General features: G+C 48.4%; 1 protein-coding gene across 3 annotated transcripts in view; it reads right to left on the bottom strand.

Annotated features, from left to right (window-relative positions):
- Window positions 1-20,389, bottom strand: part of SMS (spermine synthase) — a 52,181-nt gene extending 31,792 nt beyond the window's left edge. The window contains exons 1-2 of one of the 3 annotated variants that reach the window (XM_068533899.1): window positions 20,270-20,389; window positions 1,131-1,251 (exon numbers count right to left, since the gene is read on the bottom strand). In XM_068533899.1, coding sequence (XP_068390000.1) covers window positions 1,131-1,251; window positions 20,270-20,288 — 140 coding nt within the window. In that variant the 5' untranslated portion in view covers window positions 20,289-20,389. Of the gene's footprint in view, window positions 1-1,130; window positions 1,252-3,749; window positions 3,775-17,701; window positions 18,012-20,269 lie in introns of those variants that run through there. The other 2 variants (XM_068533898.1, XM_068533900.1) reach the window with 2 other exon arrangements.
- Window positions 20,390-20,618: the final 229 nt, after the last annotated feature.

Genomic DNA, 20,618 nt, shown 5'->3' with positions numbered 1-20,618 from the left:
TACAGGCATATATGAACGTTTGCTACATAGTCAGAAACAACAATCACCACCACAGGGGTGAACCATGTACCCTTATAAAGAAAATAACGGAAGCGGGGCTGAGCTCAAAAGTACAAGTTTCCCTCACCTCACAGCATTGTCTTCTGGGCCTCTGTAAGATTGGGGGGGAGGGTCTTCTTTTAATTAGAAAAACAAGGGAGAGAATATAGGACATTAATGAAGCCACGTGGAATTCTAGAACTTAGAGAACGGAATGAAAGCCATCAAAAATACCCAGAGTTCACATTTTAAAATTAATAGTGCAAATTACTAAGAATCTTAACGGTTTTACACACAAGACAGTCTAGAAGATACAAACCAAGACTTAGGGAAATGCAAAGAGCTCAATGCACCAGTGTCTTCTGTTATCAGTCATTTCCTTTCCCAGTCTTAGGTTGACTTTCATTTACATATTGATTGATCAGGTAAAAAGTCTAGATCATCTATAAAGTCTTAAGGAGAAAAAAAAAACAAACAAAAACAGCACCTGGATCCCTTCAGCTTCCTGTCAAGCTACTTGCAGACTTTCTCATCCTGAATTTGACTGCGGTCTGCGTTAATTGATAACCACTTATTACAGTGCTTCTCACAGTGGGGTCAGCTGACCGGCAGCATTGACATCCCCTGGGAGCTTGTCAGAAATGCTATTTGGGGTGCTGCCTCAGACCTGCTGCAGCAGAAACTCTGGAAGTGAAGCACGGCCATCTGGATCGCTGCCTGCCGGTTCACACTGCTTATGCTGCCCAAGGGTTCTGGGTCTTGGCCCCACAGAATCACCGGGGGGTGTTTGGAGAAACAGCGATGCCCGGTGGCCTCAATCTCTGGGGGGAGTGCCTGGGCATGGATTTTGTGAAGGCATTCCCAGGCAATTCTACTGTGCAGCTAGAGCTGAGAGGCACTGAATTCTAGCCCCCTCCTCAAAGATGCCAAAGGAGGAAAGAAAAAAACCAGGACACCACCCCACCACCGCCCTTTACACACACATCCACCCACACACACAAACACACATCCCCCCCCCCACACACACACACACACACACACACACTGCTGAAGTGCTCAGACCTGAAGAGGAGCACTCAAGGCCGCCTCACCTGCCGTTTTTGTTTATGTAGGTCGCTAAATAGCCATGGTCCTGCCAGGTGTGCACCGACTCCGTCATCCCCTGCTCCTGGAAAATGGCCTGGAGGCCTTTCAGAATGGTCTCACCATCAGCTGGAGAACAGGGGGAGAAGGCAAGATGGTCAGAGTGAAACATTCAGAAGCAAAGCCAGCGAGGCACAGTTTGATGAATGAACTTTTAAGAAAACCTGAACAGAGCTGCCAGCGTCGTTTATCGCCTTTGTCATGAACGTTCTGAACCCTACAAGGAGAGGCTTCAGATTACCAGGGAACAAAATAAGAATGGCAACACCAACCACAAAATAGCTGTGCCAAAAATGCAGACAGATATTCAGCAAACTAGAAATAGCCTAACAAAATATTCAGGCTAGCCAGAAACCAGAAATACAAACACAATAAAAGACATTCCACTTTAGCTTAAGTAAGTTAATGAGAATACAAAGTACTAGAAAAAGAATTCCATCCACTGTTGATGGGTATCATAAACGACTTCAAAACTTTTGGCTTTGTGTTCCAGGTGTTCTACAATAAGGATGGCTTGCTTTTATTATTGGAAAAAATAAATGGTGCCACTCAGTAACCTATCTCTAACTGGTAGAAACTGAACAATTCAATATGGTACAAGCTGCTAGGCGTTGTGACCCCATCTCCCATCCCACCCCCTGCTACCAAAGTGGAGCTCAGGTCAAGGACTGAGGTCAAGGTTACAGAAATTGCATTAACCGCTGTAGGTTCACTTGAAGCCACAATCTTCAAGAACATCCATCATTATGATATTTAGGTAAAAACAAAATGCAATTTATTCTTATCTAGTTGTATCTGCAAAAGTACTCACTCCTTGAGAAGGGTAAGATAAAGAACCAAGATGAGACAAAAGGAATTTCTGTGTACTGTCTCAGGAGCCCTCCACAGGCTGGTGCTTTTTCCACATGAAGGAAAAGAGTAGGGGCTGCAAAGCATCAAAACAAAGCATCCCTGTGACCTGAACCGAGGGCAAAAGAAAAAAAAACAAGATCCACAGCTGACCACAGTGTGGTTTCACAAGAAAATTACACTAGAATTCCTTCCATAAACTAAGGAGTGTCAAAACAAACTGGAAGGATTTCCTCAATCTACGCAGGAGTCCATCTCCAATGACATCTGAACTATGCTCCCAACACCTTCCGGTGCACGATAAGAACGAAGGCCACAAACTGGGTTCAGAGGCCAAACTGGGCAGCACATGTGTCTTATTCTGGCCTACGCAGACATTTTTAAAAATGTAAATTGCCACTTAAAAAGCAGATGATTTCATCCACCCCAACTGTCGTTGGTGGAATAGTGGCCCCCAAAAGATACGTCCACACCCTAAGCCCCAGAACTTGGGAGTGCGACCTGATTTGGAAAAGGGTTTTTGCAGATGTAGTTAATTTAAGGATCTAGAGATGGATCATCCTGGAGCATCCAGGTGGGTCCTAATTCCAGTTAAGTCCTTATTAGAGACTGAGGCCTAGAAGACACAGGGGGGAGGGGGAGGGGGAGGGGGAAGGGGAGGGGGAGGGGGGAGGGGGAGGGGGAGGGGGAAGGGGAGGGGGAGGGGGGAGGAGGAGGGGAGGGGGAGACAACGACGACAACAAAGGTAGAGACTGGCGTGAAAATGGCCACAAGCCAAGAACACGTGGAGCCAACAGAAGCTGGAAGAGGGAAGCAAGGACTCTCCCCTAGAGCCCTTAGAGGGAGTGAGTGTGGCCCTGCTGATACTCTGGTTTTCAGACTCTAGCCTCCAAAACTGGGAGAGAACATGTTTCTGTAGTTTTACGTCACCCAGTTTACAGTACTTTGTTACAACAGCCCTGGCTGACTAATATACCCACCAAAATTCCTATTTTAACTCTGCTTAACAAACAAAAGCAAATGGAGTAGCAAAAATGGCAGTGAAGGAGTAGTGATTTTTTTAATCTTCTCAACCTCCAAACACGGAGCAATTAGGATAGCACAACCAAACCTCACAGACAACATTTAGAACAAAACTAAATGACAGACTGCATCCCCAAACAGCACACCAGGAGTAGGTAGAGACAAGTAGCCCCGGCCCAGAGACCTGGTGGGGTACCAGCAAGTGTGAGAGAAGTGAGCAGAGCGAAGGGAATGCAACCCCCCCATAAAAATACCAACAGGGGTTCACCCAACAGGGAAGGCAGCGAGCGCCCAGCAGGCCGCGGGGACCTGGGCAGGGTCGAAGAGCATGGGGGGAGCCACGCCCTGTGCCCGGCCAAAATGACCTGAGGCCCCTTCAGGAAGAAGCCCCGCATCGGGAAGGGACCACCGGGAAGGGACCACCGGAGCAGCGCCCACACCACCGCCCCACCCGAGCACAAGCACCGCCCAGCACGAGCAGCGGCCTCCTGTCTCATTTGGGTCTCCCTCGTTCCCAGCAAAACTGTGCCTTTGGGAAACTCATCTGGCAAAGAATCATCTAGCTGGCTTTGCTACTCTGGAACTGGTTTCAGGAAATTAAAAGGGGGAGGCCTGAATTATATCCCCCAGAACTGTGGTTTTAAGACTGAATTCAGCCCCTGAAAAAAATTTCAAACTTGATACAAAGAACTGACCTCGTTCCATTTGTGTTTGTCAACGAAGCCTGGTGGGGTCGGGCCACCGTGGAAGTGACTGAGCTGTGGAAGTGACTGAGCTGCGGCGCGGTGGAGACAAGTGCGCCCAGCAGTACTTGAATTGTGACTAGGAAAGCCACTATGCAATTATTCAATCCCTCCCTGGCCAGAACAGATGTTTTCTGTTTTGAAAGTGTATAAAACAAATCATCACTCCCGGTAAACGGCCTCAAGACCGGGTTCAGCTGGCACATCACAAAACAGGACACAAAACCCCCATGCTGGTGAAGAGGGCTGTGCAGGCAGGGCCACCCTGCGGATCGCTGGCCAGGCTGTGCACCGAATGAGGGCCCTGGAGCTGAGCTGGAGCAAACTCTGTCCCCTGGGCAGGAAAAGGGGGTGTCTTTGTCTGATACACGCAAAGCCCTTGACTGCTGGCCAAGCCCAGCGTGGCGACCATCCCCTTTTTCAAACTGGCACAATTAGCAGAAAGGCACTGAGTGGGCTAATGGAGGCCCCCCAGCCAGGTTTCAAACTGAAGGAAAACACATTACAAAAGAGATCCAGTTTAGTGTTCCCTTATTCCTATACTGTGGGCTTACGCCCCCAGTTCAGTACAAACAGCCCGGGTCTGAATGATCCTGCTGGCTGTCGCCACCGCCCAGTCCCTGTGGCCAGAGTGTGCCGGCCCTGCCAGGGACATGGGGACCATGCCGTTCTGCCCACTGTTCACCTCACTTCATATTCACCTTCCTCCTGACCTGGGGGCTCCCCTGTCACCCAAGCTGCTCCCAGCCCTTGGAGAGGACTCCAGAAAGCAGAGCTGGAGCTGAAACAACTACCTAGCATCTCTTTTCCAGAACCAAGGTTTTAAGATGAAAACTGGAAACCAAAGAAATGAGATCCACTAGCCTTAACAAGGTAGCTTCCTTGGTCATCTTGATCTCAAGTGCTCAACAAATGTTTTGTGGGTAAATGAAAATCTCATCTAGCTAAATTAATCATCCTTATTCCTGTATCTCTGCAGAGCTTCTGGAACACCTAGACCAGTGGTTTTCAATCCTAGCTGTGCATTATAACCACCTGGGGAGTTATAAAACTTGATGCCACATCCTAGACCAATTAAAGAAAAATCTGGGGGTGGAACCCAGGCAACACTTTTTTAAAGCTCCCTGGGAAATTCTAATGTGCAGCCACGTGTGAGAACCACTGATCTAAACCACTAGATAAAAAAAGAAAAATAAACCCCCACTAACTCCAAGCTAACTACACTCCAGTCACCAAAAGGTTATAGAAAATATTCAACACAACAGGAGGCCTGAAAAAAGTCCAAACTCCCTGCCAGCTATAGCCACAGGTAACCCATGACAGGCCCCCAGAAAATGCTCTGAAATTAACTATCCAATTTCAACCTTTATGCCTGTCTAGTAAGGAGCACGTAACACGACCAAACAAAATGGGCTTGCTCTATCAGGGTTCCTCGACGCGGGTTGAAAATACAGTGTAAATGACTTTCCTGTTCCTTACAGGACTTTTGATAATCCCAGCCATACCCACTAAATACAAGAAGAGCCCGCCTTTGTTAAAATAAAAAAAAAAAGACCCCACACCCCAATTTCCCAGGGGCAGAAGGGAGGCGGGCAATGCAGTCCCTTGAGAACTACTAGATGCTCTACACATGCGTGAGCAGGAGCCTGGGGTCAGAGCACACCCAAATTTGGGAACACAAAACAGAGATGTCTAAGTGCCTATGAATCAGAAAATATGAAAATAGATTCAATGCTAAAAGAGATATAAGCACACTGCTTTCAGGTAGACATGGTAATCTAAACTAGGCTAATAAAATGTTGCTTGGCACAACTTCTTAGAAAACTCTGCCCAGGCAAGAATGATGTGCAACTAGTGAAGCACTCAGAGCCTTCCAAAGTGCTCAGAAGCACAGAGACCTGTCCCAGGGCAAATGTGTCCTTTGTCCAATGGGCAACTCAGTGTCCTCGTTTCCAGACCACTGCCCACTTTGTGTGTGTTTATTCAACAATAACTTAAGAAGAATCAACTTGGAGGTCTATTGGAGGTCTAGTCCAAATTAAATATACCACTGTCAAAAGAAGACAAGGGAAGACAAGGTTTCATCTCCCTGCCTCATTTTGTCCCAGGGATCCATTTATAGGCCTCTCTTGGAGAATGAACCTCATTCCTCTGACCCTGGCCATCAGCTCCAGACAGCCGAATCCCAAACCTGTACATCCAGCTGCAACCTGCCTCTCACCCAAATGCTCACCACACTGTCCAGACTTCCCCACTCCTTCCCACCAATGGTTAATACCCCTCTGCCACTTAAGATCCCCCTTAACGGTCCCCTGAAGCTTCTCCCACAAGTCCCCCACCACAGCCTCTCTGTACCACTCAAACTCACTGGCCTCACTCACAGACCTCATTTCATCAAACATAAAATGGAGGCACCACTTCACAGGGTTCCTATAAGGAAGCCAGCACCAATGTTCGAGCTCTCCGTCCCTCACAGTCAGGCACTGCCATTTAATCATTACCCATCAGGTGGGCAGCCCTGTGGACATAAGTAGATTAGCTGTGCCCCCCAACCTTACTAGCCCAAGTAGAAAAGAGAGTCCCACCCAATAAAAATCTATACCAGGCGCCCTGCTTCAGTTAGATTCCCTCTTCCTCAGCTTCAAGAGGCTAAAATACTGTAACCTCCTTAACTAAGTGAATTCCACTAGAGAGGCTGCCCTCAGGAAATAAGCAATTCTCACACTTCCAGAAAAACTCTGGGACTCTCCACCCCGTGACCATGACTTGTGCCTTTAAGTCTTTTCCAACTTCAAACACTTCAACTAAGAAAACCCTGGACATAAAGTATGAGGGCTTTAAGCTACACAATGCCAAGTCTCTGCCGCTGCAGGGTCATCACCCTGCACCAGCTGCGGGCCAGAGCCACACTAGTCCCCTCTGCAAAATTAGGTGGCTGCATTCCTCTCTGCTCTCTCACATTTAAGCAGCACCTGGCTTATAAAATTAGAAGATGAATTTCTATTCTTGCTAAACGTTATCTTTATATGCGCTGGAAATGCCACACTTCACCATCAAGGACCACCCCCCCCCCAGTTGTACTGTCTCCTAGGTCTCTCTCTCCCACAAAGCTCGGGCAATTTAAGCTCCAACAGGTGGTTAATTATTCCCATGGTTGCACCATGCCCAAGTGGTGAGGCCCAAAACCCAGCCTCCTTCCATCCCACCTCCCACTCCCCAGACCCTGGAATTTCCAGAGCCCCCTGATGTGCCTCCTCCATGCACACTTCCCATTTACCATCCAGGTCAGAGGCCCCACCCCTCCTCCCGCCTCCCCCTCTCAGAGATTGCGCTCAGTGGGAAGATGGCCCCGAAGCTGTTGGCAGATCCGTTTGCAGCTCCCTGCAAGGGGAAACATAAATGCAGGTATCCTTTCCCAAAAACCCCAGACTCTCATGTCACAGAACCTATGAGCCAGGCTTGGGTTGTGCAGTTTACCAGCTTTCTGGTCTTCTCGACAGACCCCTAAACCTAAAAGAGGAAGATAAGGAAAATGGACTCCAAATACAGTTTGAAATCATTCAAGTATCTGCTTTAAAAATCCTCTCAGATATTCTCATCTTCACAGTGGTGTGTTCACAGGACAGTATGCATTGGTCAAAACTCAGAACTGTACACTGGGGACTCCCCTGGTGGCGCAGTGGATAAGAATCCACCTCCCAATGCAGGGGACACGGGTTCGAGCCCTGGTCCGGGAAGATCCCACATGCCATGGAGCAACCAAGCCCGTGCGCCACAACTACTGAGCCTGCGCTCTAGAGCCCGCGAGCCACAACTACTGAAGCGCACGCACCTAGAGCTTGTGCTCCGCAACAAGAAAAGCCACCGCAACGAGAATCCCGCGCACCACACGAAGAGTAGCCCCCGCTCGCCGCAACTAGAGAAAGCCCGCGCGCAGCAACAAAGACCCAACGCAGCCAAAAATAAATGAATAAATAAATAAAAATTTAAAAAAAAAAACGTACAACCAGCATCCTACTTAATGGTAATAGACTGAATGCTATCAGTAAGGAGGCAAGGATGTCTCAATAAGGCCTAGAGGTCAAGATGTGCCCAAGGTTACATTTAAGGCTTGTAAGTGGTAGAGCTAAGAGCTAGGATCCAAACTCAAGCAGCCGGGCTCCAAAGATCCAGTGCTTTTAATCATGACACTGTGTTGCCCCCTGATTAGTTAAATATGGGACAATAAGCCATTTGTCCCAGACACCAAAGCATCAACAGGTTATCTACTTGTGATAAGATGAGAGATCTGGGTTTCCCCCTTTCTATTTCCCTACACCCTGCAGGTAGTCTAAAATGAGCACATAACTTAAACAAAAACATGTAAAAAGACAAATGCATAAACCATTATTTGAACAGCTTCTGGAGTTTCTTCAAGCAAAGCCATATCCTTCATCAAAAGAAAAAAATATACATGGGAACTCTTAACAAACAAAAAACATTCACAAAATGCCTTTTTTTTTTTTTTAAGACCTATCATATTCCAAAGGGAATAAACTGATAGTAAGCTCTTTTTCTCTCCAACCTAGACAAACCCCACTTAGGAACACTTGGACTGACAGGCCCATGATCCCCTTCCTCACAACCCCAGACCAACTGGGCCACTTAGCTGCAGCATTAAACAGTTCAAAAATTCAGTGTTAAACCATTTATAAAACCTACACCACTACTGTTTCCCCAAGTGTGATCCATGGCACTGGTTCTAAGAAAAAGGGTCCCATGAGTAAGTCATAGGATGTAATGTACAGCATGGTGACTATAGTTTTAATACCATACTGCATATGTGAAAGTTACTAAGAGTAGGTGTTAAAAGTTCTCATCACAGGAAAAAATAATTTTCAACCTATGTATGGTGACAGATGTTAACTAGACTTATTGTGGTGATCATTTCACAACACATACAAGTATCGAATTACGATGTTGTAATTAGTTGTAGCCTGCAACTAATACAATATTGTGTCAGTAACACCTCAATAAAAAAAAGAGAAAGGGCCCCATGTTGAACCCAGTTTGAGAAATCTTCTAATATTTTCTAGAAATTCAGAATGCCCATTATCCTATCGGTCTTGCTTGACCACTGTGATCTGCAGTCCTTCAGAAGAGACAATTTGGTGCTAAATGTAACAGTATCCTAGAAATTGCTCAGGATTCTCACAGGAGAAATTTCCATTCCAGGGAAAACAGTCATGCAACACAAACCCATGGAAGTGTTATCTTAAAAATCAAAATGTCTTCATAAAATTCTGCTTTAGTAACTTAGAGAGGTCCTTTAAGTAGACCAACCTTCAAATCACATGCCAACCCTTTATTTTCTGCCTCTTCTTCTGCCAGCAGAACTTTCCTTATCTTTCAGTAAGTGAAATTCACACCTCTTTATAACAGATCATCTTTACCCACTGGCACAATTTCAAAGTACTCAGCGCTAAGTACTGCAATTAGTGTTAAGTGTTTTATGTATCATTTGACACACTCTTCCAAACATTTTATTGGACATCCCACCCAACAACACAGTGTGTGGGATATTGGTATCACTGGTGCCTTCACGCAAAGGGTGAAATTAAGGTACATGGGAAACTACCCAGAGGGTCAAGTCAGCTCAGGAACCCAGAACATGCTCCTGGCTCTTACCAGCTCCTTTTGACTTTGCCGCTTAGCCCATGAATGCCTTTGATCACAGGTGCGGCCACTAACTCAGGGGCTCATTCCAGAACACAGGTGACATCATCAGTTTAACGAACTGCAGGCCCACCACAACTTTGGGCTCCAGAGGTGCCTTTTTCCTGGGGTCTGGAAAAATGCCCAGTCGTAAGGGTTTAAAAGAGCATTTGTGCAATGGTTTACGTACTTGGCTGGCAGAATTCAACTGAGGAGGTTTCCTGACTTTTCAAAAGAACTGAGCCTGTAATTAAACTACCATGAAATGGTGGTTGGAGCCGCAGCACACACCAGCAGGCTTAGGTTACAACTGCAGTGAAATGGTGGATTAAAACGCGCAGAGCATGCGTGACTCCAAAAACTAAACTCAATAATAGCTTTCTTGAACACGTTTTTAAACAGAGGCCCAACCACAATCCAGTAACTTTCGAGCTAATCCTTACGTGCCAAGGGTTAGTATAAACACGGTGGTCTCAATTCAAATTATAAAGCCCGTAATGCCAAATCTTACCCAGGGTCCCAAGTCCAACACCAAAAGCTCTAACTTTTCAAAGCTATGAGAGACCACAGCACTTCAGTCTACCTCCCAAGAAGGTAGGGAAGGCCTTTGATTCAAATATGGCCAATTTCATTATACAATTAAGAGGATACAAAGATTCCAGGACTTCCCTGGTGGTGCAGTGGTTAAGAATCAGCGCTTCCACTGCAGGGGGCACAGGTTTGATTCCCTGGTGGGGGAACTAAGATCCCACATGCCAGGCAGGGAGGCCCAACAAAAAAAAAAAAAAAAAAAAGAGGATACAAAGATTCCAAATTGGTAACTCCTCCAGTGCAAAACAAAACTGGCTTTCCCCCACAAAAACAAAACAGACAAAACACCCTAAAGACAAATCATCTACCAGTTGCTTATTAAATTGGAAAACACTCTTTTTAAGAAACATCAGGGCTTCCCTGGTGGCGCAGTGGTTGAGAGTCTGCCTGCCGATGCAGGGGACGCGGGTTCGAGCCCTGGTCTGGGAGGATCCCGCGTGCCGCGGAGCAACTAGGCCCGTGAGCCACAATTACTGAGCCTGCGCGACTGGAGCCTGTGCTCCGCAACAAGAGAGGCCGCGATGGTGAGAGGCCCGCGCACCGCGATGAAGAGTGGCCCCCGCTTGCCGCAAATAGAGAAGGCCCTCGCACAGAAACGAAGACCCAACACAGCCATAAGTAAATAAATAAATAAATAAATAAATAAATAAATAAACAAAATTTATAAAAAAAAAAAAAAAAAAGAAACATCACCTGCAGAGCTTCAGATTACTTGAAAAAATACCTCCCTTGTTAGCTGGGGTGATTGTTCCTAAATGCCTGGATTATGGAATCAATTTCTTAAACAGCTGTTATCCCTTCCAAAGCATTTAAAACAATAGAGAACTACCAAGTAGGAACTAGATGAGGCTTTTTGATATAAAGCACAAACTAATTTTACCATATACCACCTCTACAGGTTTAAAGACAGAGGTATAACTGCGGAACTATATTCTAAAAAACCATTAAGGTTTACACAATTTTTTAATGGCAAGCTCACAAAATGAATTCCCAGCAATGTGCAATTATTCAGCCTGGGGTCAAATAGAGCATGATCAGTGCAATTAAGAATCTTGCAGAGTTGGGGAAAAGGGAGTTTTTTTTTAAATCCCAACAAAGCAAAGGAGCATGCCAAATGTAGGCAGACTCTAACAAGGGACCTCCCCCAAGCAATCCAGAAAACATTTTCAGAGACAATTAAGGTATGAGAGAACACCTACGTCACACAGAAAAATACCTTCCCCAGAGCTGTTAGAAAATTGAGTCCAGGTTCTACTTGGAAGCACAAGGAGTGTGAGACTCAAGTGTGTGTTGGGTGAGGATGGAGAATCGGGTAGAAATGGACCTTCATGGACCTTGGAAGTGCTGATAAGGAGTTTCAACTTCATCTGTAGAGTAATGAGGACTCACAGGAGGGCTTTTAAATGGGAAAAGGGACAGGGATCTGTTGGCGTTTCTGTTGACTGAGCCCTTCCCAAACAAGGGAGGGAGACAAGTAGGGAGACTGTGGCCAAGGGCTGTAGCCAGGAAAAAGGTGAGCAAGGAATCTGAGAGGGCAGCAGGTAGAATCCATAGGACTTAATGACGTGGATGGGTGCCTCGAAGGTTTCTGATACACGGGGGTTTTTTGTTTTTAATGAGGATCCTATTATACTGGTTCTCATAAAATCAGCATCAGAATTGCTGGGAGGAAAGCTGGTTAAAAATGTAAATTCCAGGTACTACCCTCCCCTCAAAGACTGTGATTCAAGTCAGTCTAGAGTGGGGCCCACGCATGCATTTTCCCATTCATCAGCCGCCCAAGGTTTCATCGTTAAAGCGGGTGTGGGTGTTCTCTATCACAGTGGTGGATAAAGTGTGATGGGACAATCATAATGCTGAGGGGGTAGGGAGAAAGCTTTTTCTACTCTTGAACAAAAGAACAAAAAAGCTAGATGCAATCACAACTTGTTTAGGTTTTATGCTTATAGTTATAGCTATTTAAAATACACGAAGGTGGGCTTCCCTGGTGGTGCAGTGGTTGGGAATCCGCCTCCCAGTGCAGGGCACACGGGTTCAAACCCTGGTCCAGGAAGATCCCACATGCCGCAGAGCAGCTGGGCCCGTGCGCCACAACTACTGAGCCTGCGCTCTAGATCCCGCGAGCCACAACTACTGAGCCCACGTGGCACAACTACTGAAGCCGGCGCGCCTGGCGCCCGTGCTCCACAGCAAAATAGGCCACCGCAATGAGAGGCCTGCGCACCTCAACGAAGAGTGGCCCCTGCTCGCCGCAGCTGGAAAGGGCCCGCGCGCAGCAACGAAGACCCAATGCAGCCAAAATAAATAAATAAAATAAATTTAAAATACACGAAGACAGTGGGAGGGAGACGCAAGAGGGAGGGGATATGGGGATATATGTATACATATAGCTGATTCACTTTGTTATACAGCAGAAACTAACACAACATTGTAAAGCAATTATACTCCAATAAAGATGTTAAATTAATTAATTAATTAAGTACATGAAGATGATATGCTTCCGCCAGAAAGGAGCTCAATAAATACATGGAAGAGCGGGAGCTTGGTGGAGAGGTCCAAGATGGTTCAGGAAATGGGGGGGGGGGGTCACCTGAAGCCACAGGCTTTGCTCGGTAGGAAGTGCTAACTGGCCCCAGTGCAAACCTCAGGGGAAGGTAAGGCCCATCCTCCTTCCCTGCACCACGGACACTTCCAAAAAGAACCAGGGAAATTTTGCTGATGATTTGTCATCCAGATCACTGCAACAACCTGGTTAGAACTTACACCGGGGATTCTCTACCCCAGCACCACAGATACGTTGGCTTGTCAATGCTGTGCACTGTAGGATGTTTAAAATCACCCCTGGCCTACTAGATGCTGGTAGCACCTCCCAAGGTGAAGAGACAAAAAAGGTCTCCATATAGTGATAAACTGGGGGGGGGGGGGGGGGGGGCGGGACACGCAGCCATTGCCTTAACTAAGAGGCTTCATGGTTGTGGAATTAACAAAGGACTTGGAATCAAATAGACAGGGCTTTGAATCACAGGTAGCCCACTTAAAAGGAGAAAAACTTCAATGGGCCTATTTATTCATCTTTAAAATGGGGATAAAACCCACCATAGGGCTGTTGTGAGGATTACATAAAATAATGTGTTATGCGCTTAGGGCAATGCGTAGCCCAGGAAGCAATTAGTAAACACTGGCTTTTTTGTTTTCAAAAAGATGTTTTGAAGAAGTGGGGACATTTGCTTACAGCTTTGGCCTGAGTGGAAACCTCCTCCCAAAAGGAACAATATAGAGAAATGACAGTCCCAGTTCTCTCTCCAGCTCCTGGGGGGCCTGAACCTGGGGTCTATGGACTCCCAAGGGCCAGGGGACACAATTCAGGGGCTCTGTGAACATGGATGGCAAAAAGTATACATCCTTATTTTCACTAATTGAAACTTAGCATTTTTTTCAATTATGCTTGTAAAACCACACATTATCAACTACCTGGCCATTGTCACAACAGAAGCACAGCTTTTCCTGATCAAATGACAGCTGAAATACTGATTTTCTCGGCTCTACTCCGAAATTACGGAAATTTGGAAATTATGAGGCCTGCAGCTAGACTGTATTTTAATGTGTTATGAAAGAAGCACATCTTACTATTTACTATGTCACATATTAGGGGTTTTATTTTGAGAATGTTATTTTAAATAAATGGGTTATTTTACGCATTTAAAATTCTTATTCTGAGAAGCGCTCCACAGGCTTCCCCAATGAGGGCCAAAGGCACACAACTTAAGAACCCTTACCCTCAACATTTTTCAGCTAAGCCCATAATTCCCGAGCAGGCTTATGGTTTTTTTGTTGTTGTTTTGTTTTGGGTTTTTTTTTTTTTTTTTTTTTGGCAGCGCTGCGCACTTGTGGGGTCTCAGTTCCCCGACCAGGGACTGAACCTGGGCCATGGCAGTGAAAGCCCAGAATCCTAACCACTAGGCCACCAGGGAACTCCCGTGTCCTTAATTTACTAAATAAATTTCTGTTATAAAACTAATTTGTTAATTTGAATGACACAAGTCACTCTGTTTCCCTACGTAAACTATAACTCAGTGATCCAAAGGACAGACACAACAGCATCAGTCACATCTCCTCACTCAGGACCCATCCTCTTAATTCTAAAGGTAAATGTGTGCCTTGTTTTCCCCTAGTGGACTTGAACTAGCTTTCCACCTTTATCATAACATCAATCAGGTCCATTTAACCAGTACTTCTCAAACATCTATGATGTAGCAGAACTGTGTCCAGGATACAGACCCTGGAGGTCACCCTTCAAAGACACTCCCAGCCCGGGGAAGAAATGGACATGGAAAGGAAGACTGCAACCCTACCCTTCCAGGGTGGGCAGAGGTCGTGCGTACCTCACTCGGTCTACGCAGAACACTCGCTGGCTGCCTAGCATAAACAAACCACGTGTCCTCCACCTGCCCAGAGATGCTTAAGCTATACTAATGTGGGACATGTTTATTCTTGCTAGCCTCAGGCTGAGAAGTCACAAAATGTTTTCTGGGCTCAAGAGCCTTCACAGTCCAATACTTCACTTATGAGAGGATCAAAGGTGAGATTTTTTTCCAGCAGAAATTAAAATTTCCTGAGTTACCTCATCAGCCAGAACTAAACAGGCACCGCCAGGCCCAACCTATAATTGCCCTCAGTGGCCCAGTGGCTGCTGGGTACTAGCTGGCTTGCACTGGTAACCAAGTTATACAGAATCGCAACATAACATAACTAAGTGGTTCAAGTTTAATTCCATTAAAATCACATCATGGAACTGGAGCATGAGGAAGGATTACTGACAAATGAGAAAAAGAACATAATTCCAGGCTCCACAGGCATTTGACTCACCCTTGAGTCACATCCAATACTCACATGCCAAGAGTAATGCCTTTTGACTCATTATTATCAGTTAAAATAAATGTTTTTGAAGACCTCACAGGTGGTAGACTTCTCACCAAGTGCCCCTTAATGAAAACCAAAAACAGATCCTAGTTTAGCCAGATCCCCTTATTCTACAAGGGTGGATACCTACAGACAGCAAGGGCATCATGCCTCCCCCCAGAATCAAGTGATGGGGGGAATACAATAAGAATCAGGGTCCTCTTACTCCCAAAACAGTTCTGTAGGGACTCAAGATCTAATACAGATGCATACATACATGTCCCCTTAGGATCTCTTTCTAGAATGTTCACCTTGTCATCAAAACTTTCTCATCTTTGAAAACAAAAAACAAAAAACTTTCTCATCTTGAAGATCAACAATCTGGGAATTAAGAGTAACTGGCTGGGGGACTTTCCTGGTGGCGCAGTGGTTAAGAATCCGCCTGCCAATGCAGGGGACATGGGTTCGATTCCTGGTCCGGGAGGATCCCACATGCCACCGTGCGCCACAACTACTGAAGCCCGCGCGCCTAGAGCCCGTGCTCCGCAACAAGAGAAGCCACCGCAGTGAGAAGCCCGCGCACCACAACAAAGAGTTAGCCCCCGCTCGCCTCAACTAGAGAAAGCCCGCGCGCAGCAACGACGACCCAACGCAGGCAAAAAAAAAAAAAAAGAGTGACTGGGAATTCTCAATTTTTTTATTTTTTACTTTCTCTTCACACGACTAAATTATTTAGATGCCACTTCCACACCTCGCCAACTTCGAGCCCGCCAGCTTCTCCTGCTCCCTTCCAAACTGCACGTCCATGGTTCTCTCTCCCTCCCTAGCCGGTGCCTGCCCAAAACGTTCAGGTTCTCTCACTTTTTCTTCATACAATTAAGGGAAGGTTTTCCCGGCTTCTACAACAGAATACATAAGTCCATTGGGAGCAACCATTTCAACAGACAACACCTGAATTTAGCTGAAAGTTGTTTAAGGCTTCAGGCAAGGACACTCAGGCTGAGGGAAGGGCCAGAATCTTCCGGCCTCATCGTTACCCTCCTTAGAGCCTGGAAAACCCACACTCAATAAGCACAGGTGAGCGCTCACACAAGACTGCCACCAGAAACTCAACTCAGCAGCTGAGTGGCCTTGAACCACTATTTCTTCCTCAAGCCTCACCCTCCCAGTGAAACTGGCAGGCTAATTACTCAAGAAAACCTTTTAGCCGGCTCCAATCACCATTTTATCTCCTGATTCTCCCCAGCCGCCTCCCTTCCCTCCAGCCTCACCTAAGAAAGGAGGGAACTAAAGAAATGCTTTTTCTCCTAGTCACTTCCCCACCACCCAAATACACTGATATTACTTCAGAACCCTGTAGCGTTTTCCAGCAATTCCATTAACATTAAAAGCCCTGGGGGATGGGGGTGCCCAACGAAGTGCGCCCTACCCTTCCCCCTTTTTACCACAGGGAAGAAGCAGCTCAGACAGGTTGAGAAATAAAGCCGAAGTCACAAGCAGAGCCAATCAACACAGGACACAAAACTAGGTCTTGTCCAAATCCCTGAGGTCTTTTTTTTTTCCCCTCATCTTATGCCTTCGAAAATCCTTTAAACTGGAGGAGAAAATGCAAAGTGATTACTCAGAAGTTTAAAAAAAGGGGCAGGGAAGAAAGAAAGTGTGAAAGTAATGTTTTCAATGGTAACAGAAATGGTGGCTCCAGCCAATTGGAGGAAGACAGTGAAAAAGCAAGACCTGGGTGAGACGCTCCAAGTGGGACAAACCGGAAGCGCAGATTCAAGTCTGCGGCACTCACACGTTTAAAAGCCACCAGAGGGACTTCCCTGGCGGTCCAGGGGTTAAGACTCCGCACTCCCAATGCAGGGGGCACGTGTTCGATCCCTGGTCGGGGAACTAAGATCCCGCATGCCGCTGGGCCCGGCAAAAAAAAAGAAAAAAAATCCACCAGAAAAAAGACCAGCAGACCTACCCCTCCCCCCTCCCCCCCTCCGCCTTAGACGCACCCAGGAAAAAAGGATGCAAAATACCCTTCCTCTCCACAATTTCTGCAGTCGGTCCGGACTTTCCCAGCCCTCTGTTCTGGCCAGCTCGCAGTCTCCCGAGCCTCCCCGATTCGGAGACTTATAGTTCCCGCGCTGGGACTTCACCCCCCACCCCCCCAATAATAATATAATCATCGTTTCCTTTTCCCGTGCCCCGTCCCTTTCCGGGGGATCTGTCTCCTACGCAGTCGGCTGAGAATTCTGCGAGCGCGGCGCGGTCCTGCCCCAGCCCCGGCTCGCACGAGGGGAGCCCCCACCCCCGGGGGAATTTACCCGCCTCGGGGAACGGGGAAAGCCCCAGGGGGGGGCCGCGGCCACCCGGACTCTTCCTCCTGCGCCCAGGGCGCGAGGGGACCCCCGGCGGGGGCGGCCGAGCCCGAGTAGGGCGCGGGTGGGCGACCCGGGCCCCGGACGGCGGCCCGCTCGGGGTCGAGGAGGGAGCCGGCGCGGCCCCCCCGGGCCCCGCGCTGCCGCCGGGACGGAGCGCGGCGGGAGCAGGAGCGCGGCCTCCACGCGAGCGCCGGTGCAAGCGGCAGCCCGGGAGACGCCAGCGCCGGGGCCGGGGCCGCGCGGCCGTCCGCATTGTTCGGCCCGCGGCGCGCGCCCCGCCCGGCCCCGCCAGCCCCAACCCGCCCGGCGGCGGGAGCGACGGGGCAGGTGGCGGGCGCGCGCCCTCACCTTTGGCGCCGAGCATGAAGTCAAGGGTGCTGTGCCGTGCTGCTGCCATAGTGAGGCGAGGCCCTGGGCCATGCCTGGGGGAGGCGGCCGGGGAGACTGGGGGGCCGCGCGGCGTGTCAGGCTGCGGCCGGCGGGGAGTGCGCCGCGCCGGGGAGGCCGAGGGTAGGAGGTAGGAGGGACCGCCGGGAGCCACCCGGGGCGCGGGGGCGGGGTCGGGCCCGCCTCCGGGAGGGAGGAAGCGAGGACGCCCGCAGCCCCGGACTCCGAGCGCCGGGTGTGAGGCCGCGCTAAGGCAATGGTGGAAACGTGGGCGCCGTGCTCCCCGGCGTGCGTCACCAATGGCCGCGCCCCGCGCTGAGGATCGGGCGGGCGCTCCCGCCATCCGTTAGGTCACCTTAGGTTTAAACCACGCAGCACGACTTCCGGGGGGCCCACCCCCTGCACTTCCCCGAGACCGGCCCCCCCCAGCCCAGGCCCCTCTGATTTCCTGGCCAAGCCAAGAAAATAAAATGCTGGGATCCACCCTGGAGTCTAAAAGTACTGCCGCCTTTTCCTTAACTCTTCAAATGCTACAACTTAATCTATTAGAATTGTCACTTCCATCATCTATAGCCAGGGCCGGCTCTGCGTTTCGGCACAGAACAGAAAGCTCTTGGGTATTCAAGTTAGTTGCCTACGTTTTTGCGAAAAATGGGAATGGGGAAGAAGCAAGTGAGAGGAAAACGTTGTTAATGTTGACTTGAGAAATTACAGCTTCTAGAGTTGCTCGTCCCCCACTGATGTCTACATTCGTGGCAGTGAACCTTTTCGCTGTGAGCTTGTCTTTGACTTCGGGGTTGTAGCTGGTGATCAACAAGATGTGACAAAGGAGAGAACATCAGTGTCTGGGCACTAAAGCCCTCTTTATGACACTGACAGTATCACTGGGCAAATGCCTCCATCATCCCATCAGTCCTCTGTGCCTCTCTAGGCGTTCCCAGGCTCCTCAGGAATTGCTGTAATGGCTGGACAAAGTCTAGATCAGTGAACTCTTGTACCTCCACAAGGGCAGGAGGAACCTAGATATTAAGCTTAATCTCTCCTGCAAACAGTCCCTAGTGGCTGTTTTGCTGAGTCCTTCACCTTTCCACAGGAACTGGGCAGTGTCTTCAGAAGTGTCCTTTAATAGACCATCCTGTTAAGAACCGGGGCCCCTTTTCAGCCCCCACATTAATTTTCTCCAGCCCAGGCCACCTGTTTGTTGCCCTGCATGTTTTCCTTTCTTCTGTGGATCCCAGGGTCCTCAATTTCCATAGCTCTTCTGCTATCTCAGCCTTCAGTCTCTATTCTTCAGACTGCAGCTCTTGCTTGCTTCCTGGGATGCTCTCCAGTTCTGGCCATTCCTCCGGAGTCAGGTCCCCGGGAACCCAGTTGTCCTTGTCTGCCACATTGCAGGGGCAGCAAGGCTCCACAGGCCTCCTCAGGCTCAGAACGACCCTGCACTTGGTTTAACTTTCTGCTCTCGCTGTCTTGAAATTGTGAATAATTTTTGAACAAGGGGCCCCGTGTTTTCATTTTGTACTGGGCCTGCAAATTATGTAGCCGGTCCTGCTCAGCAGCTTGTGTCCTCCAGGGCAGGTGGCAGTGGCCAGCGATAGTGCCCCGCCTTGCTTCTGCAGGTGCAAAATAGACGGAGATAAAAGTCCCTGAGATACTCTGCCATTAACTAATCAGAAAGCCACAACAAAACCCTAACGCTTCATAATGTTAGCATAGCATCAGAGATAAATGGGCCTTGAAATGGAGCCGGCATTGTTGGGTAATTTTAAGCATGTTCACAGTGCCTGTATTACCTACCAATGACACAATCCTGGCGAGACTGTTACAGGTAGGACATGGACAGGAATCAAGGGCTTGAGGCCTTTTTAAATACCTCCAACTGGGCTGTGGGTACCTATTTGGATTTTGTAACGTGTTCTCTTTGCCTGGGTTTTATAATCTAGGCCCCTGGCTTCAAGGCCTGTTAGAGGACAAATAATCACTTTGTTTGTGGGAACTGCTTGTGTTAGAGTTGACCAGTGTATCCTGTGCAACTGTTACCACATCAGAGAATTCAGCAACTTATCCTGCAACAAAAAAGCAGGAGAGGCTCACCCAAAGCCAGCCTGCATTTCCTCATCAACAAAATCCTGGCAATGGTGAAAATGTAGATATCATGGATTAATGTCCTCTTGCCTGCCCTCGTCTGCTCTTGGCCCAGAGGAGGCCTGAGACAGAGAAAAGCAGTACCTGGCATCCAGCAGGAGCTGGCCAGGTGCCCTCCTGTTGAACATAAACAATTCCCCAGAACCCTGACATCAGACAAGGCCACTCTGTGACCAGGATGGGACGGAACAAGAACAAGACCACTTCGTAATCATGTCAAAACACGGACAAAGCAGGAACTTGTCCAAACCACCAAAGTCACCCACCCAACGTCCCTGGGTCCTGGCTCCTAGGAGAGACTGCTGCTTCTTCACCAATCCCAGCCTTTGTCTGGTCTTCCCCGCTTCTCAGGTGAGATGACTAAGACCCCTGATCAGGACTCACCCCTGCTTCCTGACAGCATCCAATCCAGAGCGACGCCCGGCTTCCTTAAACGCTCCCCAAAGCACCAGACACAGGCCCCACTGCTACTTGTGGTCCTTCCTGACGCCCTCTCGCTGTGATGCCCCGCGGGTCCCCATGGTACACGGCTGTTCCACTGCAGGTGCTCCTGAGGGGTGGGGGGGAGTGGCTGGAGGGCAGTGAAAATAAGCTGAAGTCAATACTTAGAGCGGAAAAGTGACCTCTTAGCAAAATCCTACTCGATGTTAGATATTACTCTTATCCAAAACTCACATTCACATGGGCCCATCTGCTTATTGGCAGTCAGGCCAACTTGCACGTCTGCAACAGT

The sequence above is a fragment of the Eschrichtius robustus genome, chromosome X (assembly GCF_028021215.1).
Source record: "Eschrichtius robustus isolate mEscRob2 chromosome X, mEscRob2.pri, whole genome shotgun sequence".
Lineage (NCBI taxonomy): Eukaryota > Metazoa > Chordata > Mammalia > Artiodactyla > Eschrichtiidae > Eschrichtius > Eschrichtius robustus.
This window is presented reverse-complemented; position numbering and strand designations above follow the sequence as displayed.